At 31.4% G+C, this 25,234-nt stretch overlaps 3 protein-coding genes across 3 annotated transcripts; 2 read left to right on the top strand and 1 right to left on the bottom strand.

The window, feature by feature from the left end:
• Positions 2,341-6,122, top strand: LOC109330580 (aspartate-semialdehyde dehydrogenase-like). The gene is made up of 7 exons (XM_019564816.1): positions 2,341-2,975; positions 3,836-3,922; positions 4,034-4,078; positions 4,161-4,256; positions 4,355-4,456; positions 5,582-5,736; positions 5,826-6,122. Exons 1-7 carry the CDS (start codon positions 2,415-2,417, stop codon positions 5,905-5,907), a joined length of 1,128 nt encoding a protein of 375 aa, XP_019420361.1. The 5' UTR covers positions 2,341-2,414; the 3' UTR covers positions 5,908-6,122.
• On the bottom strand, positions 7,429-10,109 carry LOC109330534 (small nuclear ribonucleoprotein Sm D2-like). The gene is made up of 6 exons (XM_019564751.1): positions 10,019-10,109; positions 8,750-8,798; positions 8,624-8,642; positions 8,092-8,172; positions 7,878-7,982; positions 7,429-7,798 (listed from the first exon to the last, which is right to left on the bottom strand). Exons 2-6 carry the CDS (start codon positions 8,752-8,754, stop codon positions 7,682-7,684), a joined length of 327 nt encoding a protein of 108 aa, XP_019420296.1. The 5' UTR covers positions 8,755-8,798; positions 10,019-10,109; the 3' UTR covers positions 7,429-7,681.
• Positions 18,951-21,093, top strand: LOC109330722. Its single transcript, XM_019565004.1, has 4 exons — positions 18,951-19,124; positions 19,597-19,860; positions 20,249-20,449; positions 20,537-21,093. Exons 1-4 carry the CDS (start codon positions 19,122-19,124, stop codon positions 20,771-20,773), a joined length of 705 nt encoding a protein of 234 aa, XP_019420549.1. The 5' UTR covers positions 18,951-19,121; the 3' UTR covers positions 20,774-21,093.

The raw sequence follows: 25,234 nt of genomic DNA, 5'->3' as shown, positions 1-25,234 counted from the left end.
AGGAGGTTCAAAATGTTGAGTTAGAGCTTTATGTGAGACGTGCAGAATTAGTTGCTAAATAGGCCCGGTTGATGCTTGAGGCAAGGAAGTCATCAAAGAATTAGGGCTTGTACCCTTTTTACTATTCTTGTGTATGTTTTGGTGCAATGTGATTAGAGCTACTTTAGCTCTATGTTTTGTGTAATCTTTTGGTAATCTTGGGCATGGTTTTTGTGATCTTTTGCTTTGTAAGTTTGTTCATTTGAAATAGTCTTTTGACTTCAAAATTGGCTAGTTTAAGTAATGATGTTATGATTATATTTAATGACTTCAAAATATTATTAATCATTTTTTAACTTTTTTTTGTGGACTCATTTTATTAACTTATGTACAAATGTTTAGTTAGTAAAAAATATATTTTTTTCCCAAAAGACAACTTTTTCACACACAAAAATATGTGAGACCATAGATTACATAAAGCCCACACAACAAAATAAATATCATTATCCAAATGAATATAAAGTATCATTATCCAAAATATATTCCAAAAAATCTCATTATCAAGATCAGTAGTCATGCATGGAATATAAAATATTTTCAGAATAATATCATTAAAACTAACATACATGTAATATAAAGTATCATTTTCATACTAATATAAAGAGTAAAGTACATAACAAATATGACTAAAATGACATTGAGACATAGCATGTAAGCTAAGTAACATGCCATGAGTAAGGTAACATTTGAAGAAAAAACGTTCACTCATGTTATTCGGTAAAAATAATGATACAAATTTATAAAGATCTAAATTTTTACTTATGTTAAAAAAAGTTATTTTTTCATATAACAGAAGATACAATTTAACTTGGCAAAAAATATACTTATTTTCACAAAAAGACAACTTTTTTCCATACAAAAAAAAACCTTCTTTTTTTCATATAACAAAAGTTACAACTTAACCCTAAACCCAAAAAAATATAGTTTTTGTCACAAAAAAGAAGAAGCTATATGAATGTTTTTTTCACACAGAAATAATAGCTTAACCCTAAACCCATAAAAATACAATTTTTTCACAAAAGGTAACTTTTTTCACACAAAAAATACCTTCTTTTTTCCATATGAATGTTTCTATGGTGAGAATAAATGATAACCATCGTTTCTAAAGAAGAAGATAAAAGTCAATTAAAAATGTCATTTTTGTGAGAAAAAACTCAAACGAAATGTTGGAAATCCATTGATTAAATAAAATGTTCAATGATCACTCAGCTAAGCAAAATGGGGGCAATGGTTTCACATCATTCATAAGTATTAGAAAAATGACATCTTTATGGTGGAAACCATGAGTATAACCAAATAAGAGTTTACATTGTGAAAATAAAATGTTCACCATGAGTTTACAATATGATTACCTTCAATGAAAATGAGTATCAAATATTTGTTTTAGAGTAAAAGAAAATAGAAAGACTATGAGAGAAGACTTGTGAATAGTATATATAGAAATGAGAAAAGATATGTGAATAGTATAGATAGAAATGAGAGAAGAGTGGATAAGAAGACAAACAGAGAACTTTTTTGAAGAGAGAAAGATGGAAAGTAAATTATTAATTAAGAGAGAAAGATGAAAAGTACATTATTAAGAGAGAAAGAGCACACTTCCACGTGCCATACATGCAACTAGAGGACAAAGTTTGTCCTTTCATTTCATCTTCGGTTAAAAGCAATTAGATACATTATTTTATTTTAGCTTCAAACAGTAAAAGTTTGTCTTTTCTATAAAATAACACAATATTTTTATGTTTTTTTTAAAACAAAAAAGTATTAGGATTACATATTTACCCATAAATATGTGTGTCAAGAAAGAGGAAACATATTAAAGGGATTACACAAGCCCCTTTAATTAATAGATATAGATAAAGTATCATATGACATGAAGATTACTTATCTCTTATCATTATTAAAATTATAACATGTGTCTTATTGAATTAGTTTTTATAAAAAAAAATATTTCTAAAATTAACAAAATAATATATATATATATATATATATATATATGATGTTTTTATTAGCCGAAAATAATTCGGAAAAAATTATTTATTCTCTCATTTTAAAACCAACAAAAACACAGTCCTCAGCTCTCTGTTTCTGCAACCACCACCTTCTCTCTGCAACTTCAACAATTTCCATATTCCATTCCACTGTTTCTCTCTCTAACTGTAACTCTCTCTCTATATATATATCTGTAACTGCTTCTCTCTCTATCTGTAACTGCTTCTCTCTCTATCTGTAACTGCTTCTCTCTCTATCTGTAACTGCTTCTCTCTCTATCTGTAACTGCTTCTCTCTCTATCTGTAACTGCTTCTCTCTCTATCTGTAACTGCTTCTCTCTCTATCTGTAACTGCTTCTCTCTCTATCTGTAACTGCTTCTCTCTCATGGCTTCACTTTCTCTCCAACACCACACCAACTACTTCCTCTCCCGGGCCCTCCCTACCCGTCTCAAGCCCAGGCCCACCTTCTCTGTCCGAATGTCCCTCCAAGAAACCGGACCCTCAATCGCCGTCGTGGGCATCACCGGCGCCGTCGGCCAGGAGTTCCTCTCCGTCCTCTCCGATCGCGACTTCCCCTACCGCTCCATCAAAATGCTCGCCTCCAAGCGCTCCGCCGGCCGCCGCCTCACCTTCGAGGACAACGAGTATGTCGTGGAGGAGCTCACGCCGGAGAGCTTCGCTGGCGTCGACATTGCCCTATTCAGCGCCGGAGGTTCAATCAGCAAGGAATTCGGCCCCATCGCTGTCCAACACGGTACTATCGTCGTTGATAACAGTTCGGCGTTTCGGATGGATGAGACGGTTCCGTTGGTGATTCCAGAGGTGAATCCTGAAGCCATGGAGAATATTAAGGTTGGAAACGGGAAAGGTGCTCTCATTGCTAACCCTAATTGCTCCACTATCATTTGTTTAATGGCTGCTACTCCTCTTCATAGACGTGCCAAGGTGAAACTTTTTTAAAATTTGGTTTGTTTTAGTTTTTTGCTTTTGATTTTTATGTGAATTGATTAATTGATTTTATATTTGGTATTTGAATCAGTAACACCATTGCTTGTGTAGCTAAATTTATTAATTTAATACTCGGGAGTTAATGCAACTCATTTTTGCCTATAGGGGCATTTGGAAGAACATATAGAGCTTAGTATAAGAGATTATGAAAATAGCTTGTAACCTTCCTAGAAGTTTCTTTTAGCATATTTTAACAAGCTTATTAGACAAAAGCTGTTTTGAGATTATTGCAAAAAAAACTTATTGAGTTAGCACTTGATTAAGCTGGTTACCTAAACGTGTAAAAATAGTGTTGTCTACTTCACCTTGAAATGTGAGATTCCTCAATATTCATACTAACATGAGTCTACTGTGTGTCATTTAGTTGTTACTTGTAACAAACAGAATTCCTTGAATCAATGCCAAATTGCTAAATTGATACTAACTTCATGCATTTTTGGCTATATAATTTACTTGTATTGGTTTTTTATTTTGGAGACTATTTGATTCAAGCATTACTCTTGGGGACCAGTGTTGCCATATATAATATATGGTACTCCCTACTCGCCTAGCATTTCATTGGCTGTCGTCTGTCGGTTACTTTTAAAAGAATTATAAATATTTATTATAACATCAATATTTAATACTTGACTACTCACTCTGGGAACTACACCCGTCTGACTATCATCACAATTGTTATAGCAATTCTTCTACTGTGGTAGAGTTTTGGTGTCATTGGTTTGGAGTTATGACTGGTTGTATGTTTTATTGTGTATCGGTTGCTTGATTTGTTTTTCAACTGTTGATGCATATTGCAGGTATTACGTATGGTTGTTAGTACATATCAGGCTGCCAGTGGTGCTGGTGCTGCTGCAATGGATGAGCTTGAGCTGCAAACTCGTGAGGTATGACCCCTCTACTTAGTTTTAATTCTACTAGTGGGGGTAAAAGAGGAGAAAGTTATTGTCAATTGCAAATTGACTTTATTTTATCTTTTTCTTTCTTGACTTTATAAGGTATTGGAAGGGAGACCACCAACTCGTAAAATATTCAAGCAACAGGTTTGCCCATTTCTGTATTCTTATATATGCCTCGTGATTAAAAGTTCAAGAACTACTTCCTGATTATATTGCTCTTTTGCAGTATGCTTTTAATATATTCTCACACAATGCATCTATTCTTCCAAATGGATATAACGAAGAAGAAATGAAAATGGTCAATGAGACAAGGAAAATCTGGGTAAGTTGAAATTGAATCTATTAATCTTGTTTTTAGTAGCTTATTTGTCTCACTGTCACATTATGGAATAACTTACTTATTTCACATCACTTATACAGAATGACAAGGATGTTAAAGTAACTGCCACATGCATACGGGTTCCTGTCATGCGAGCTCATGCTGAGAGTGTGAATCTTCAATTTGAGACACCCCTTGATGAGGTAGGACTTCATGTTATATGTTTCTGTGCCCTATGTTATAGCCTAAAGTGTGCATAGCTTTGCAGATTTTTCTAATATTTATATTTGATTCAATAAAAACTTTTCCCCCTCTATAAATTTAAGGAAATTAAATTTGCATTTTTTTGGTGTTCAATAGTTTATAATAAGATTCAATTTGGTAAAGCATTAATATTTTTGTAAAGCATTAATATAAAACAGACTCTGTGTTTACAAAACAAAACTGAATAACATTCCCATATACCATATTAAATCAATGCCAGTTTGCAGTACGTAGCTCACTAGCTCCTATCAGTGTTCTTTCTGAAATTCGAATCCTCATCTCATTCATTATCTAAGTTCCAATCTGCTCCACTGTGCATTTTTTTGTTGGAAAATTTGAATACTTCTTTCCCTCCATATAGAGTAGATACATGCAGCCTAATGTCAATGAAGTTTGCTTCTTGAGTTTACTATGTTTCCATGTGTTGATGACCATCCTTCTCCATCTTCTACATTCAGTGCCATATTTGTAGTTGCTAGAATTAATTTTAGAATGGTAACTTAATTGAGTTTTCACTTGTCATAATAAAATTGGTGCCAAATTGATAGGGCTTGATCCATTTTAAATACAGACTTATGTGTATGTATCAATGAATCTGCAAAGTCTGCATTTATTAACAAAAAGTGGCATGAAGGCAACCTTGATAACCAAGTCCCTATAAAGCTCAGAGGTCTTTACTGTGTTGGGTCATGCAATTTGTCTTATTTATGTAGGGTTTTGGGTTTAGGATTGATAAATTCATTATGTAGAGGCATACTTCAGGTGGGATTTGTGATGATTGAGAATTGTTATGTATTCACAAAGCAACAGTCAATTCTTGGACATCATTCCTTTTGTAGTGATGAAGCACGGCTTTGAAGTATTGGAAGGTGGAATGATTCTATGAAACAATGATTCTTCATTATTCTTCGTGTTTTCAATGTTGGAAGGTGGAATGACCCAATGCAATTTTAAGGGGGTCCTTCCCTGTAAGTCTATGGAGATGAAAAGGATTTTGGGTGAGAAAACCTGTCCTAGAGTTAGGATTTCACTTGTCTGAGTTTATTTATTTTTCATTACTTCAGGACACGGCAAGAGATATTCTGAAGAATGCTCCGGGTGTAGTGGTTATTGATGACCGTGAATCCAATCATTTTCCTACTCCATTGGAAGTGTCAAATAAGGATGATGTTGCCGTTGGCAGGATTCGTCAGGACTTGTCCTTGGATGGAAATCAAGGGTAATTATCTTCCATAGCATGTATTACTTTTTTTCCAATAACATTAAACATTATAACAAGCATTTTGCATAAATGTTTGATGTACACAGGTTGGACATATTTGTCTGTGGGGATCAAATTCGTAAGGGAGCTGCACTTAATGCAATCCAGATTGCTGAGAAGTTGCAATGAGTTCTGCTATTTCAAGGATGTGGTACTCAAATCAGTTTTGTATCTGTTAATTAGATGGGGTTATTGTTTTCTTTTGATATTTAAATAGTCTAAACCACTCATGATATTGTTTTATTTTGATGGGGTTATTGTTTTATTTTGAGCATAAAAATCATTAGCTTGAAATAATTTCCATATTTATTGTTTGTGCAATCTAGAGACGTGTTTTAGGGTAATGGTAAGGTTGTGACATTGTAAATTGGAGCGGTTCAAATCCAAAATGGTCGATTTGCTTCAGGTTATGGTTGCATAGCAAAATATCAATGTCTCCATTAAGTATCCATACACTTACCAATCCAATCCATACATTATATTAAATTGTAAATTCTCAGCCAATGATGTGTGATCTTTTGGTTGAGAATCTACAGACCAGGAATAGGTTTATAATATTGTGTATAAAAGAAATCAGAGAGAAATGCTAAAGACTTTTCACTTTTCTCTTTGATCAAGCCATTTAAAATCTTTACCTTCAAATTGTTTTCAGAAAAACCACGTGCATATCATTGTTTTGAACCAAAAGGCAATTGCCTTATGTTTTTTAAGAAAAGCCAAATCTTACCCAAACAAAAATGCAATGTAATCCCAACGAACAAGCCTAAAAAAACTAGTAAATATAACTTTTCACCTTTATGAAATTAATGAATTTCTTTAAATAATACATGTCATGTTTTCTGATTATGAGATTTTTATGTTTGCTGATTAAGGGATATGACATTATTTATTCCTAACCTATATAGCAATACAACACTCAAAATGGACAATAACAAAAAATGCATTGGGCCCCAACATAAATATATATACACGGAATTTAGAATAGTTTTATATAAATAATAATAAAAGAAATTACTTTCGGACATAAGTATTTAGTGTTTCTACAATACAAAGATATGGAACATCTTTTATATTTAATCTATCTAAAACGCTCCTCCCTTGCTTGATCGTCATCATTTAAAAAGATAACCTCCAGGTCAAGTTCGTCAAATGACGACTTATCAACTTCAAGAATTTCTCATTCACAAAGTGATCCCAACTCATCTCCTCAGAATACTATATTCTAGTTTCCTATTGATCCAAAAATTCTACACTTTTTAAGTTTTCATAAAAAAAATAAGAAAATGAGACATTTAGAAATTGTCCTTTCAGATTACTTTTACTTTTTTTATATTTAACTATAACAAGCCAAATTTTGAACTTCAAAGGAGAATAGTATCCCATGGTTAAATTATTTTACTAAATTTATAGCAAGGAAAAAAATTGTCTTGCAAGTTCTTAGAATATATTATGAAATCAATTTGTGTACTAATTGAAGAATTAAAATTATGATTTTGTTTGTTCACAAGAGTAATCTTAATATAGTTGTCAATTTATCTTCTAACTATTAAAGACAACAAGGTATAGAAAAGGTTGTTATATTGTAACTTTCAGTAGAAATCATACACAACGATATTTGATGTTATGAATAATGCAGAATTGATAGAGATCTTTACATGTTAAAACTATTTTCATACAATCAAAGGATTAGAATGTACATAACTGTGAAGGGTATGGTATTCTCTGAATTCTTTAAAACTGTTCACGAGGTCAACATGAAAATACCAACTACATCCTCTGCTAATATCTCAACATGGCAACAACTTTCAGATGGCATGAAAGTCTAGACAGACCAACAAGATAACAAAATGGCAAATACTACAAAACCAATTACATCCATATCAGATAGTGATGCTATATAAGCTCATTTGGGGTTTCTGAGAACAATGATAACAGAATCCCCACGGAGGAACATTTTGCTGATGAATCTGTCCTTGTTAACTGGCTGAGCCTTTTTCTTTCCCTTACCCGTCTTCGGCACCTGATTGTACACACAACACTTAGATCATTGGCTGATATAACAAGTGCATGGGAATTAAATCCAAAGGAACAAAGCATACCTCAGTCCACATCTCCCTGACATTTTCAAGGACCATGTTGCAGTGCCTATCAAAAGCCCGAACACGACCCAACAGCTTTTTGTTGTTACGACAATTAATCAGAACCTGCATAAATAAAAGATTTGAATAAATAAGCATATCAAATACCTTTGAGCCTGCCTCAATCCTCAGAACCCATAGTGCTATATAATTTTCAAGAACCCAGCAACCATACCTGAGTATTATTTTTAACACTCATCATAAGTACTGACAGTGGTCCTGTGTTGAATTCTTCTTCCTCATTCTTAGCCACCACCTGCAAATATCGAGTACGGTAACTCAGTAAGATATCAAAGCACTGTAAACACCAATTTAAAGCCCATACTATGTAAAACACAAGAACATGACAAATTTACAATACAAAATCAACTTGGCAGTGCACACAGAATAAAGATGGATAAAACTAAGTTCAAGCAATAGAGATATGTTCATTACGATGACAGATAACAGAATCATATGATTGAAAAATGGCTGTCACATTTCAAACCTAAGATTATTTTTTTGTTTGTTCACAACCTGCAATCCAACCTAAGATTAAGATACTGCTGAAAACTAGGGCAAATTATGCAAAAGATTGTTTTTGTATTAATAGACATCCAGCACAGTAGGTTGTGTACATTGAAGATACATAATAATCAATGAAGAAGCTAAGGATCATAATACCAATCTTCAATTAATAAATATGATTTAAAGAATAAAAGACTTACATCTTCCTCCATTGGCCGGCTTGGAAAGTGTGAAAAAGAAAATAAAAAAGTTATTACTTAAGGGAAGTATAAATATTCTAATAATCAGAAATTTTCATCAGGAGAACAGTAAGAGAATAAAAATACCTCATTTTGGACGATAATACAATTCAGTTCCAAAGTTGTTCAAATAAATCTGCAAGTTAACAACAGGGCACATATCAATGATAAATTCAGTGAAGAAAATAAGGAACCAATGACTAAAATTTTGAATACATTGCGATGAATATAAAACACAATGACAGAAGGAAAAAATAGAGAGAAATCAACAACAATGTAAAAACGAGAGCAGCACAATGGGAAAAGCAGGAAAAACATTCATAAGCCACTTCAGTTCAGGTCTCAAATAATTTTCCGCATGGACAACTCAGAAGAACGAAAGTTATTGTTCTGATCATCCTCAGAGGCTTTTTGTTTAAATTCTTTAGCAGATCTAATTCATTAGTAAAATAGCAAAAAAGAACAATGATGTAAGTTAAGGTGTATTTTGGGTAAACAACTTAATTAATTTCTTTTACAATAAGCCATTTTTTTTTAAAAAAAGTAAAAGGTCTTCTACATTAAGCTAACTGAATTAAGCTAAAAGAGCTTATAAAAAAGTCACGAGTTGTTCATAAGATATTTCTGCAAGCATCTTCTCATAATATATTCTCAAAAACCCAAATATGGTCAATGTAAGCTCTTCCAAAAGCTTACCTAAGCTGGCAATTAAATTCAAGTAAAACAAGTGAATAATGTAGTTAAGAAATTAAACAGAAGACTAATCAATCATTCTCAATTAGGGGAAGAGGAATTAGAAGCATAAATTAAAGTCTCTTCAGTTCAGGTCTCCATGTATCTTCCGCATGGACAACTCAGAAGAACGAAAGTTATTTGTTTCATCATCCTCAGAGACTCATTGCAAGGTTTTGAAATGTCATCACTTACTTAAACGCCAAAATTAAAATCTTTCAAATTCAAAAAACTCTAAACCATTCAAATGATTGAATATAAGAATAAAATGTTTGAGGAAAAAATTCAGCTGAAAAGACCTAAATTCTTGAATTTTGAATTTTGAATTTTTCAATAACACCAAAAAAATCGCATCTTAGAGCTGCAGAACTCACTGTTTCCTACTTTCCTTGATAACTCAGATCCTAGGGTTATAAAACGTAGTGGGAACAGAAAACATAGATTTTCGCCGATACATAAACAATGTTGAAAGGCGAAGCAAAAGCTATAAACGAATTAAGAAAAAAAAGCTATTAACCTATAGAGGAGCACAGAATTAAATTAAAAAAAATCAAATTCTACAAAGGAGCAAATTGTTGAAGAAAATGAGAAGCAAATAAACAAGTGAGAATAAACTAATCTTACTTTGGAAGAAGAGTGAGATCTGAGATTCGAACGCGATGGCAAAGCTAATAACTTCAGTATATATTTTATAGTGTGAAATCGACAAAACCCTAACTTTGTTCTCTTCATTTCGAGTGTTTTTTTTTTCAGATGAAAACCTCTAGCATTGTTGGTTGGGTAGGCCCATTTTAATTCGGCCCATGTGTCTGTTTGATTAGCCCAAAACTACTTATAATTAAATTGTATTTTTGTTTTTTATAGTACAAATGGGATGTAAATAGAGATAAGAATGTATGCACCATTAATATATTAGGTTTTTACACTATTGGTGTAGATTATTCATACACTATAAATATAGATTTTAATTTTTACACTGTCAGTGAATTATCCACAACTTATATCTAATGATAATTTACTTTTAAATAAATAATATAAATAAATAGTGAACTAATTATAGGTATGTTTTGTTAAGGGGGAGTTCAAATGAACCATCAATACTTGTAGGGGTCATGGTAATAAGTGGAAGGTTAATAAGCGATCATGGTGTATGATCAACATGGACCTTGAAAAACAAAAATGTGTTCATATATGAGTAACACCGTGCACGAAACTTTTTAGGCAATAGGAATGTGAAAGAAGGTTTCATATCAAAGTAAAACCATCTGAAACATAACGAAATTATAATATCTTAGTACAATGATGAGGTTTTGGCACAAATTAACAACAGAAAAAAATTGTATGCAGAAGAATATTTTACAATGTTACTGCATCCTTCTTACTTAATTGTTATTATTTCTTACCTAAAAGTACATAAATAAATGATGAATAATGTACTAACTATATATAAATCTCTCTATCTAAATCTCTATGCCTTCTCCTTCAACTATTCCCACATTAAGTAAAGATAGATGAGTTAAAGAGCATATAAGTGGATGGACTCATAGACCTAATGTCTTAAGGTTTTGGGTCAAGATGTGGTGTCAAACTCACTTATATGTTTCTTTCACTTAGCTCATGGAGGAATGTTGTAACTCATGGATGAAGATCTCACAACAAGTGGTATCAGAGCCGATGGTTCGACGGCTCAACGGAGTATTGAAGCGATAAGTGGTCGGTAGATCCATGTGGGATCCTTGTGTCAAAAGTCTTCATGATGAGAGGTCAAGGCGGCGTGTTCCGTTGATGAAAGGATAAGCCAATGGCGGTGCAAGTGGGTAGAGAGCTGAGCTCTAGTGTATCCCATACTCGAATGGGAATTCATACTCGAGGGGAAGATGTTAGGTATTCCAAGTGTGAATGAAGAAGTCCTACATTGAGCAAAAATAAATGAGTTAAAGAGCATATAAGTGGATGAACTCATAGACCTAATGTCTTAAGGTTTTGGGTCAAGATTTGGTGTCAAACTCACTTATATGCTTCTTTCACTTAGCTCATGGAGGAATGTTGTAACGCATGGATGAAGATCTCCCAGCAAGTGGTATCAGAGCTGATGGTTCGACGACTCAACGGAGTATTGAAGCGACAAGTGATCGGTAGATCCTTGTGTCGAAAGTCTTCCTGATGAGAGGTCAAGGCGGCGTGTTCCGTTGATGAAAGGATAAGTCAACGGCGGTGTAAGTAGATAGAGAGCTGAGCTCTGGTGTATATCCAATACTCGAAGGAGAACTCACACTTGAGGGGAAGATGTTGGGTATTCCAAGTGTGAATGAAGAAGTCTCACATTGGACAATAATGAATGAGTTAAAGAGCATATAAGTTGATGGACCCATAAACCTAATGCATTAAGGTTTTGGATCAAGATGTGGTGTCAAACCCACTTATATGCTTCTTTCACTTAGCCCATGAAGGAATGTTGTAACCCATGGATGAAGATCTCAACATATATAAGTATTACATTTAATTAACAATGATGGAATCAACAAAAATATGATATATTAATTATTTTGTTTCTCATATGTATCATTGCACTAGAGTTAATTCTGTTCAAACAAGGAACATCCATAAATATGTGGGGCTAACTCTCTCAGTGAATTTTTTTCCATCCATAAGACTCGAATCCAAGACCTTGCTTAATGAGAATCAAGCATGTACCACTTGAACCGACATTTGTTGGTATATATTAATTATTTTACCACTAATAAAAAACAATCATTTTATTTATAATTATGATAATTTATTTTTTATTGAGATAATTATTTTTTATTAATTAAAAATATAGTGAGATAGAATAATAGATGTATAGGATTTATGTTCTTGTGAAACATGCACAAAGAGAAAACTCGAACCGTTAATGAATGTAGGGGTGTAAGTGATTCTGATTTAAAGCGTGAAATTGATGGAACTGAATTGAAACGCAAAATGTTGTTTAATTCGATTTTGCGGTTCGGTTAAGTTATTTTTTTTAAGGAACCATTTATGTTCGGTTTGGTGTATGATTTTATAAATTTAGGAACCGTTAGAACCGAACTCAACTGCATATTAAAGAAATAGATAGTATTAAATGATGTTTTATTGTCATTTAAATCCTCCAACCAATTTTCTAGCTTAAATTATCAATTTTGTGTGAATTGTAGTATTAATGTTACTAAATTGTTATTATGTTAGTATTATATATTTTATTACTTACTAAATTGTTTCTTAGTGTCTTAATGATTTGGAACATATCTTACAACTTTTATGGTATTGAATTTGAAACTAACATATATCATATATTGTTTTATATATATTGTTACATGTGTTAATAATTGTGAACTGTAAGGTTATATATGTAACTATTATATACTATTTGATATATATGTTATTAATTGTGAATTGTATTGTTATATATATTTACTAATAGATATATATATTACTGATTGTTGATTGTATTATTATATGTGATAATTCAATTTTTCACAATAAATACATAATTGTTATATATATTACTAACAAACAATTATGAGTTTCAAATTTGTTACTCATCTATATATGATTCATATATTTTGATAATAATAATAGTAGTAGTGTTTTCTTTTATGAATAAACAATATTTCTTGTAATTGAACTTTCAATTGATGCAATAACGGTTCAGTTCGATTCGGTTGCTATAGTTAAATTTGTGGTTAATTGAATAGAACTGAATCATGTATTTGTGTTTAGTGCGGTCGCCAAAACGCACCAAAACTGAACCGAATAGAACTTTTTTAACCCTTAAATGAATGTAATAGAGAAGGTGGAACAAACTTTGAACAGTGCAAAACAATAAGGTTAGTTATTTATTGAGCGTCATGTTTATGTTTGCACAATCTAAATTAGGATGAATATGTACATGTATATTTGTAAAAAAACATGAAATACTATGTTGTGTCTACCCTAATTACGGGTATGAATTATGATAGGTTGTAGGCCATCTACTCTAAAAAAAATAGAAAATACATATTAAAACATATTACCTTTACTAGCAGCCCCAACAGATTATCTATAATATTAGACATTAAATTTTTTGTGTTGGACCATCTAATTAAGATACTAATGCCACTTCAAGGAGAAAAGTTTGTCAACTGCATTAGAGGAATTTCAATGGAACCTTCGTACCAGTACAAGTATTGTAGAATGACAAAAAGATGCAACGTAAAATACTGTTATAGTGTTATCTATCAGCTGACACACTACAATCAGGAGGAAAAAAAAAACCCTTTCACATGAATTAATCTTAAGACATCAAAAATCAAAATAATGCAAACTACAATTAGGAGAAGTTATTAGTAAACTAAAATAATGCACTAAGAAGAGAAAGGATCTAACAGCTTTTTAACATCTTCTCCATTCACTTCAGTTCTTTGTTTAATTTCGTAAAATTCATTTCAATTAATTTTTAACCATAATTTCAAGAAAAACATATAATTTAAAAGTAGTATAAAATTTAAAAATATTACCATATTAAAATTTTGATTACATAAAACTTTTAGCAAAATAGTATATATAACGTTTTAATATTGTTCTTTCTTATATAAATAAAAATTAAAAACCTATTCTATAATCTCATTATTGATTGATTACGAAGTGTAATCTAAAATTAATTGATGAACTAGCTTGGAGTATAGAACTTAGAAGCAATGAATAACATGGTAACTACAGTATACTCTCCTCATACTTTTGTGTCATCCTTCATATCTCAGTTAGGCCGAGCTTTATACAAGGATAAGTTAATAACTTAGATATAAGTTTTCTATAGTTAGTTGATATAATTAAACATACTTTTGATGTTACTCTTGTATCTCACATAGGTTAAATTTTATCTTATCATTTTCAACTAACACTACGGATAAAGAGAAGCGTATACATTATAAAAATTGTACTATTTGAAGATATCAAAAATAAGTCAATAATATATTATTAGTATTCATATTCTTTATAATTCAGTTTTATATGTTTCATCAAACCGGTTAGGGTACTGGTATAGTGGTATAACAGTTCAACCAGTGGTTTACTAATTAAACTGTATACCAGTAAAATTAGATATACATATATAATGTATTAACATTAATGTTGAAAAATCAATAAAAACCCAATATTTTTTATTTTCACTAAAAAATAATTTTAAATAAAAACCGGTCGGTATGAACTACATGGTTCAATTGAAAACCGACTGATATAACCGGTTTTAGTCAATTTTGATTGGTATAATTGCATGACTGATATAATTATTCTACTATACCAGAATTAGGACTGGTTCACTGATTTACCGGTTGAACCGGTAGCTATGAAACATTTTTAACAATGCTATTTTATATGATATTATAGTTCTGGCTTAACAACTCCATCCAACATAAAATTATGACTTCCAACCCTTCCCACCCTTCAACTCAAGAGGACGCCACATCCAGCACCACACCTTCGGTCAACAACATTAATGTTCCTCTAACAAATATGCATTTGCTCAGACTTTTGTGCTACTCTTTTATATCTTAGTTAGACTAAATTTTATCTTAAGCACTGGACAAATTAACAAGTAACAAATAAGTCTGTTAAAGTTAGTTTTGATAAATACAAGGCAAAGTTAGTTGTTAAGACTAAAAATTAAATTGTAAAATATTGTTTTAGTTATTTATCTTACTTTTAGGTTTTAATTTAATTTAGTTGATCCTCTAACAAAATTAAGTATGGATATAGTCCTTTATTTTTCTAATATTTGACAAATCAATCCTTTTATCATAACAATGTTAAATAGATATATTTAGATTTGGAAAATGTATACGTGATGAGATAGACATGTTTTGATGCAAAATAGAACTAACATTGTAATGATAAAAATGTGAAATTGACAAATATTAGAAAGATGGAGGACCCAGTTGATGCTTCATTCTATTTTATATAGGGCTAAATTAAAACTTAAAAATAAGATAAATGATTAAGTTCACACATTATTTTATTAGATGAGCTCAAATTGAAACAAAAAAATAAGTTAAATGATAGAAAAATAGTTTACCCAAAATAAAATAAGGTTAAACAATATGGGAAGCTTCTTATTTTGGAAATTGATATGGGTAAAAAGAAAAAAATTATGCATTCGTCACTTACAAAGATTAGTTCATGGAATGACAAATATGAAACTTTAAGGGCATCTGCTTATAAAATCTATGATATGTAGGTTCAAATTATAGTAATTTTCTCTACCTGAAGACATAAACAAAGACATAAGATATAAACTATTTATATTACAACTTAGTACCTGGTAGTTGCATCATGTTATTCTCATGTACTTTCATGTGCATCAAATATGTATCTAGATATTAAAATGAAATTACAATTCCTAAAATGCAGTTTAATAATTTAGGGTGACTACTCGACTCCTATAATTTCATTAACAAAATTCATGAAAATGGTTCCTTAAATTTTGATCATTCAATAATAATTTCTCAACCCACTTTTAATATTTTTATAGAATCTTCTAAAATTTATAAGAAGTTTTCATTTTTCACAGATTTGTCCCCATTTTTTTAGAAAATAGATAGAGTGCCATTGAAGTAAAACTATTTTATTAATCATCTAGACTTAAATAAATAATATATCCACTTTTAGTTTTTAATTAAAAACATTTTCATTGTGCCCTTGTGATTCACTATTATGAAAAAGTATATTACGAATGGAGTATACAACATTTAAATATTTACTTTTACATATTCTCTAAGACAACTTATCATGAATTTTTACGTACTAACAAGAGATATTTTTAAAATGTGAAATTTTTTCCAGGCAGGAGAGTTGGCTAGTGGAACCATCAGCAGCACTAGGTGTTGTTCTCTTTGGAAGAACTTTCCTGTTCAAGATAAAACGGGTAAAAAATATTGGGAGAAATTAGAAATACATTGTTGCTTATAAAGTGAATAATGATGATATACTAATAAAAGATTTTAAAGTTGTTTCATCTTGTATAGGATTGGTCAACACCAACATGTCACTAGGAGTGAGACTAATTATCTGGCAAACAAGATATAGTCTATATGACTATTGAACATGCTAGAAAGGCCGAACTAGTTAGGGAAAATGACAACGACAACAAGACATGTTTGAGTTAGTACTTTATATGTTGAAACACCTTCCTTTACAGCAATGACAATGTCATGTTGCCTGAGTAGTACATTTCACGTTACTCGTAACACGATAGAAAGTAATCAAAATGTATAATAATGTCAATATAATATGTTGTAAAAGGACAATGTCATACTATACACAATGATAAGAGGTCTACCCTTGGAGTATGTATCACTTCTCATAGTATAAATAAATGAAGTCACATATAAGGAGACTATATGAATTCTCACTCTCTTCTTCCTCTCTAAACATACACTTATAAATAGTAACTTCACCTTCAAAATCCTTTTCAAATAGTCACTCAAGGTGGTTCAAGACTAACAAGTGCTTGAATTCAACAACCAGAGTAAGAGGGAGACAATCACACCAACACAAAAGTACAAAAGCTAGTCTTCAACAATGTATTTACACTCGTTGTCATGGATGAAAAATACAGCACATTGTATTTATAAATACTATATCTCTAACACATTTTCAATGTGTACTTGTAGGATTATGAACAAAATAGAATGTCTCATATTATAGAACTTGCACAGACAATGCAAATGAAATTATAGACATTGTAAGGTTTTAAATTGGATCATCATACATTATGAAAACAAAACATTCCATGTCTATGATGTAAAAATAATATAATTTGCTAACAACATGACCCTCTTTCAAATGTGAGAAAAATAACATGGATTCAATGCACATGTAGAGGTCACCCATATCAACAGACAAACTGAAAAACTTCATGACAAATAATTTGGAAGGAGAAAACTTGACCACCAAATCTTGAAAGAGGACAATATTTATATATTGTTAGTGTAAAAATTTATATACAATTAATAGAATCTCCATCTTTCAATTGTATTACTTTTTTGAAGAATCAATGATAAAACATGAATGATGAATGATTCAGTGATCGTCTATAAATTTTTTAAGAAGATTTACAATACTCAGTCATATAAGACTTCCTAATCATTGAGGTCTGAGGAATTTTTATTTAAATAAATATTTAGCGGTCAAAATCTTGTTTTGAAGTTTGTTATTATAGATTTTGGTTGTTGTTAATAAATTCAATAAACATTCTATTTCTACACAAGATATGCTATTATATTGTTAATGAATTCAATAACATTATTTGATATACATTCCTCTTCAAATATGTCATTGTTAAAGAATCCAATAATAATTTGGGTTATTAAGTAATTGTAGTTCTATTTCAACTCAACAAAGAAATATGTTTTTTAATTAATTTAAATTTATAATAATCAGTTATAATAAAACCATTTGCATTACCCTCATAAACAAACCTAAGATTTACTATTTTTTGGAATGAACATGTGTGTAAGTGTTTTTTTGGCCAAATCTAATATGTGAATTGGATATTAGTTCGCTTGGAAACGAACTACTTTATAACCGTTAGATGAAAAATTTGGTTACTGGTTACCGTTTTGTGCACCTTTTAGAAATTATGGTAACTTTACACGTCTTTAGTATAGAAGTCGTGATGGTGTAATACAACTTTTGATCAGTATAGAAGTTGTGATGACACATAATAACTTCTGAATGGAAGTCGCGATGGTGTAATACAACTTCTGGTCAGAAGTCGTGATGACACATAACAACTTCTGAATGAAAATCGTGATAAGACTTATGGTCAGTATAGAAGTCGTTCTATGTTAACCTAACTTCCCACAGAAGTCGTATTTCGGTATCACGACTTCTGAAATGTGAAGAAATGCCTTATAGAAGTCGTAACGTGTTATCACGACTTCTAAACAATAACGGTAGTCGATCATGATTTTGACGAGTGAGATTATGGATCATTTAATCTAACGGCTAAAAAACAGTTCGCTTGAAAGCGAACTAGCTTGCAGTTTGCAAGCTAGTCGCCACTATATTTTTTTACCGTATAATCACTTTAAATTTTATAGTTATATTGCACATGTATTAAGTTATTTTGTAAAACAAAAGAAAAATGTATGCCCTAATAATGCAAAAGTTTTTTATACTATTGATATTCATATACATTCCTATTTAATTATTATTGACTTTTAAATATAAATTAAATTAATAGAAATAAATCATAAATGAGACAATAAAAATAAATAGAATCTTTACTAATACATTTTACACCCTTAAAACAATAGAAATGACATATGTGGATTCCTAGAATTTCGGTTAAATTAGCGGGAAGTGAGTGGGTTGCAGCTAGCGACTTTTATTGGCTTTCCAAATCTTTTCCCATTTCGTGGGTCCCACTGTACATTCAAACTCAAGCAACTACCACCGTTCGATCATCTTCCAATCCAACGACACCGACGCATTTCTCTTCCCGCCGTTGCAACGATGCTTCTAATCCTCTCTTGCAGATAAAAGAAAACGATCCATTTTCTTTTTCTTTTTTATCTTTTCATAATTTTTAAATGATATCATTTAGAACAATAATTATAATTATACCTTTTCTCTTTTTACTTCCCTAATTCCATTTCATTCTGTTTCTTCACTTTCTCTCTACACAAAGACGCCTCTGCTACTGTAAGCTCTATCTGAAAAGGAAAAAATGGTAAGGATTTAGTAAAGAATTACTTTTTTCTGGTTTTTGGTGTCTAATTTTTAATGGGGTTTTAAAAAGTTTCGTTTTTTATGTTTGGTTTCTTATATTTTGATTTCAAATGCATGATCATTGATAAATGATACCCTTTTATGCAATTTTTTTTATTTTTATTTGCAATTTGAGTACTTTTGATTCTTGCGTGTAGTATTTAGCATCAGTTCATTGTAATCATTGGATTAGTCTTCCATTTTTTTCACTTGCAAAGTTTAGTTTCATTGTACATGAAATTAGGAAAGCTGATTCTGTAGATTAAGTTGATTTTGTTTTGTATATTGAATGTTGGGTTTAGGTTTCTTGAAGACTGATAATGTTGTGTTAATTTGATGAGGAAAGATTAGTATTTTGATCCTTGATTGTTGAACTGGATTTTGTATTGTTAGGGTTCTTGAATTCATTTTATGATAATGGGTGGATTTTGCAGGTGGGGCCGAATCATTTACCAGAGGGAAGTGATAGATATTGGGTTAGGGCTCTTATGAATAGCAGCTTTGGGTATTGTGATGATCACCTTGATCTTAGGTCCAACGAGAAGAACGTGTTCTGTATAGATTGTGAAGTTAGAATGTGTAGGCACTGTAAGGAAGCTCATTCCCTTCATAGAACGTTTCAGATATACAAGTACTCTTATCAGGATGTGTTTCGCCATTCCGAGCTGCAGAAGTATTTTGACTGCTCTAAAATTCAGGTTCATTCTTCTGAGTCACTACTCACTAGATAGTGTTTAACTTGTTATTATAAATGAGATTGTTTTTTTACTTGAATTAGAACATTTCGTTTGCGTGATATTGATCTTATTCATATTTCTTGATTTGTCTTACTCTATAGGTGATAACAGATATTCGGAATTTTGGATAACCTGCCATTAATTTTCTAATGCAGTCATATGTGAAATGAGCTATGGTTAATTTTTTGGTTGTGATAGTTGTTGAAATATAACTGTACCTCATTACTTAATTGGTGTTATGGTATATATCTGAATCCAACTCACTAAACCTCCCAAACTCTAATCAAAAACTGATTTATGAGCATAATTTTCATCTTACAATGAGGCCATGAATTACATGATTTTGCAGACTTACATATCCAATAATGAAAGGATTGTGCATCTCAAACCCCGGCCTTCAATCAGTAAACCTAAATCTGCTGATTTAAGTCCCGAGTCTAAATCCAAAGAAAGCAACTTACCAATAAGACCAAAGGCAGGTGGTACTTGTAAAGAATGTGGAAAACACTTACAAGATGAGCGTAATCGCTTCTGTTCCATTACATGCAAGGTAAGTAGTTGCAGCCATACTTTGATTTACTATTAGCCTTTTGTTGTTTACTTATCATTTGTAATTCTAATCATGTGCAATTGTTAGGTCTCATTACATCCAGTGGAGCCTCAAAATCACTATTCACAAAGGAAGAGTTCAGAGTGCACCACAGCTCCAAAACCTGATCCTGCTGATTGTACTTTGAATGATAACCCTAATTCAGAACCAGAGTCATCTATATCTGAAGCTCAACCATGTGAATTGATTGAAGTTGTGAATTTCAGAAAGCGCCCAAGAAAAACAGCCCCTCTTCAAAGACCTTCTTTTGTTTTCACATCTTAGAATTTGCCTTTATTCTGTCATTTTTTCCCTATAATTCTTTTCTTGTCCTTTCCATTTTTGGAGAATAAGACCTTTTGAACATTTGAGGGAAACTCAACCTCACTATACTCCAAATTGGGACTTTAGTATAAGTTAGGAGTTCAGTTTCTTAAGAAAAGTAACTAGCTGTGCTTGTACAGCATAAGGGTACTAATGAAAAGAAGTAAAGGGTGCATTGTGATTACTCTCCCATTCCATTCTTTTCAATAGTTCTTGTAGTGGAAGTTAGTATCTCTTACTGTTGAACTTGAATGACTCTTATTAACAAAATTTTCATATGGTAATATAAAACTTTCAATTTTCTATATACCATAGTATAACATGCATTATTTTGTGGCCCTCATGTCCCTTGTGGACATAGCAAAATTATTCAGTTCTGTTAGCAACAGTACTTACTTTACCTTTTCTCTGTAGAATTTCTTATTTCTGACAAACTAGTGATGGGGTGTTGTTTCTATCTATGCAATGTTCATAATTTTTTTGGGCCTGTCACCATCACTGTAAAGGCAACAACTTGTTTCTTGTTCAGTTACATTACATGTTACTCTTCCAACATGGCAGACAAAAAGGTCATCAAACCTCATAAGGTTGTTGAATTAATGGGATGGCAAAGATTTTTTGTCCCTGTACCATAATCAATTAAAAAGCCAATTTTTTTTTGGTTTTTGACTAGTTGACCAACTATTTTCATAACATTGCAATCAAAGTAATTTTTTGGATTATGTTATAATTAGGAGCCCTGTCATCAGGAAAAAAAGCCAGATAATGAAAAGTTGAAATTTTGTTCAGCCAATAATATGATTTAAGCTCAACAGAAGAAAAATCTTGAAGTTTGATTTACATTGTCAGCTTTAAGTGAAAGTTTAGTTTTTTCCTCATTTTTCAACAGAAGTCAAATCTTGTGTCTGTTGAAGCACATGGATGATCATAATTATTTTCTGCCCCTACCATCACCGACCTTTGCCTCATTTTGTATTGTATGGGCAACGTTATTTATTTTGGTATTGGCCAGGGTATCTCCTCAATGTTCTAATGAATTAATTTTTTTAGGTCCAACAAGTATGGAGTTGAATATTTGACATTTTGGTTATACTAAGGATTTAATAGAGTCTTATACCACTAGATCAACATTTGTTATGTTATTTATATAGAAGCAAATGATTCATTCTATATAAATATATATCACTCTTAACTTTTAAAAGTTTATTATGTATAAATATATATAACTCTTAACTTTTAAAAGTTTAATATGTATATAAATAGTAGATGATGAGTTGATACTCTAAAAAAAAATCTTATACTTTCATTACATAAATATTAAATTCTTAATTTTACTCATTAAAATAGAGTATCCTATGAAGTGCCAAATCGGAATGAAAGAATTATATAATTGTTTGCATATTTGTTTCACATTGTTTGGTCAAAGGACAACCGTAGTTTGTTGAACAGAACTGTTGCTTTCAAGTATTAATTAAACTTGAATGCAGCTTCAAACTCAGTGAATGGGAAAAGAAAAAAGTGCTTATGACAACATCTGAATAATCAAATACAGCGGCACTAATTTCATTTCTGCTTTTGTTTTTATTTAAGATTGGTATATCTAGAGGTTTCAAAAGATATTTGGTCAACATTTAGGGTTGAGTTAGGAACAAACGTTATCCGTTCTATGCTTATCCCTAAACTGAACAATGATGTTTATCAAGTAAAATATATGCTTAGTACAAATCATAATAACAGATTAACAGTGAATGGTGTTTTAGGTGAGTTGAAAACTCACATTTGGTATTTTTTTTCTATGATATATTATACATTGTACATGTGTGTAAACTGTACAATGTAATAACAAGAGGTAACTCAATGAGTTTGAGATTGATTATAAAAAAAAGAGAAATGAAAATATTAAGGATTGTCTAGTAGAAATTTCCAAAATCAACTCATAATGATATAAGAAACATGTATTACTGTTTCACCGAAGAACAAGGTGGAGGAAATGTTAAAGTTTCTAATGTTCCTAATTCATTTTCTATATGTATGCGTAGATAATGAATTATTCATATTATAAGCTTCATTACTCTATTCAGTATACTTATAGAAAGTAAGTTAAGCATATTAAAAGCTTCAACATTTTATTCATATTCTTCTTTATCTAACTCTGACTTTGAGATGTATAAGTTCCTTGGTGAATCATTAACAACTTTTCTTCTATCATTAATGAACTGATTTCAAAAATGTATATGAGACTCCTTAAGAATTTAAGTTCTTACTTTGTTGGCTCCAACTAAGCGTTTGCCTATAGAAAATGAACTAGTTCAGAAGCTTCAGCATTCTTTACACTTCCTTTCTTTGAGTTTGACTCAGACTTGAATAAGTTCTCTATTGAAACATTTAAACTAGTTTCTTCTAATACTCATGGGTTCATTTAGAAAATATCTACAAAACACTACTTAATATTTTCATTTTTTTCTTTATATTTATAATTGTTAAGAATGAATAAGAACTAGGAATATGAATTTCAGTCATTGAAAGAGTTGAATGAATTACATGATATTGAATTGAGTTGGTTGAATAGAAAAACTACAATGAAGAGCTTATATAGAAAACTAATCAACTTGCTAACTAACCAACTAACAAAAGCTCAATATAAAACTAAGCTGAATAAAAAAGTATAATTCAAAATTGATAATCAATTAACCATATTGTTAATTGATTATCCATTATAGAATTACAACTATTTTAACAACCCCATAAGCTGGTGAGTGAATCTTCGTCTCCCAGTTTTGAAATCTGAATGTGAAGTAATACTGACGTTTAACCACCATAGGTAGAAACAATTTTATCAAAAGCTTAACCATCTATTTTGACAGAAGCTTAACCAACCATAATGGATGAAAGAGATAAAAAATGGATCTTAATCTTAATTATGATATATTGCTTTAATAAGGAAAAATTAAACACTATAAATTTTTTTTGTTTAATGAGAGATATGAGTAAAGAAAATAGAATAATAAAGAAAAAATATAATTGTGAGGTAAATGATAAAGGAATGTATATAGTGATCTTGTCATGCCATGCTATGATTCCTTGTGATTTTGACTGAGAGAAAGAGATTTTGAAATTTCAAAGCTAGGTAATCTGTAAGGGCAACAATAATAATGGAGCATTTCCAATTCCAACAAAATCACTACCATCCTCCGGAAGTGGAATGAGTTGAGTTGCTTTCTTTAGCATTCTTGCCCCTCCAAGAATATGTTGCTACATTGATGAAATTATTGATGCTAGATTTCTTGGACCATACACTTGGCAGAAACTTCTTGTGCATGGAGAAACTTGTTGTTGGCTATATGGAACAGACTTCTAGTTGAAACGAATGCCAACACTCTACTGGTTAGGTTCATTTGAAGTATTCAAGAATCAAACTTGAAAATCACCATTGGATGAAACCCATAAATCATTATCAACTATAGAATCATTTTGATGCACATTTTGATGCACATTTTCTTCGAAACATTTGTATCAATTCATTGAGTACAAAATCCTTAGATAATTATTCAAATACTAATTCCTTGGATATTTAACCAATTATCTAGCCTTAAATTTAATGTAAAAGCAATTCATACATCATTGTCCATTCCTAGAGCAATGATGTATTAAGAAAGATAAACCAGATTCGATACCAAGTTCAACTTCCCAGTTAAACTTGAATATAAGATCAAGAATTCAGTAGCAAAGTAAATCCAAGCATTAAACACGGGACAAACTTCCCAAAACCAGAATACATTAAAGAATTGAATCCATGAGTACAAAAGTTAGAAGATCACATTTTCAATCCCAACACTACAGAACTAGCCACTCATCCTTGCCATTAAAACACTCTTATCATGAGAAATTATAGATCTAAAGTCGTTCCCACGACTTCTATCCTCCTCTATAGTGTTTCTCTCTCTAAATTCGTGCGGAAAAAGCTTGGAAAATGATTTGATAACCTCTTTTGATTTTCGTAACTGCCTATATTTGTTCCCGACTTCTGGTGTCTCGCTCAAGCTAGAGATTCTCGCTTGAGCCAGAGAAATACCACTTTCAACCATGAACACCTCGCTTGAGTGAGGACCAGGCCGTTCAACATGTTCTTTTTTCTTCAACTATCGCTTAAGCGACAGTCCCTCGCTTGGGCGAGGGACAAGCATGGATCTGAGCATTTTTTCCTCCATTTGTCGCTTGAGCGACAGCCCCCTCGCTTGGGCGAGAGGTATTCTTCTGCTTGGGCGAGGCACAACTCAGGCGAGAGGTGCAATGTTCAAAAACCCCAAACTTCTCATTTTTCTCCTCTTTTTCATGTTTCTCATTTTGCAATAGACATAAACATATGTAATTTCCCAAACAAGACAAAACTAAACTAAGTTCTTGGAAATTGTACACAATTTG

This window comes from Lupinus angustifolius, chromosome LG17, assembly GCF_001865875.1.
Source record: "Lupinus angustifolius cultivar Tanjil chromosome LG17, LupAngTanjil_v1.0, whole genome shotgun sequence".
Taxonomy (NCBI): Eukaryota; Viridiplantae; Streptophyta; class Magnoliopsida; order Fabales; family Fabaceae; genus Lupinus; species Lupinus angustifolius.
The sequence above is the reverse complement of the archived record's forward strand: the minus strand, read 5'-3'. Positions and strand labels throughout refer to the sequence as shown.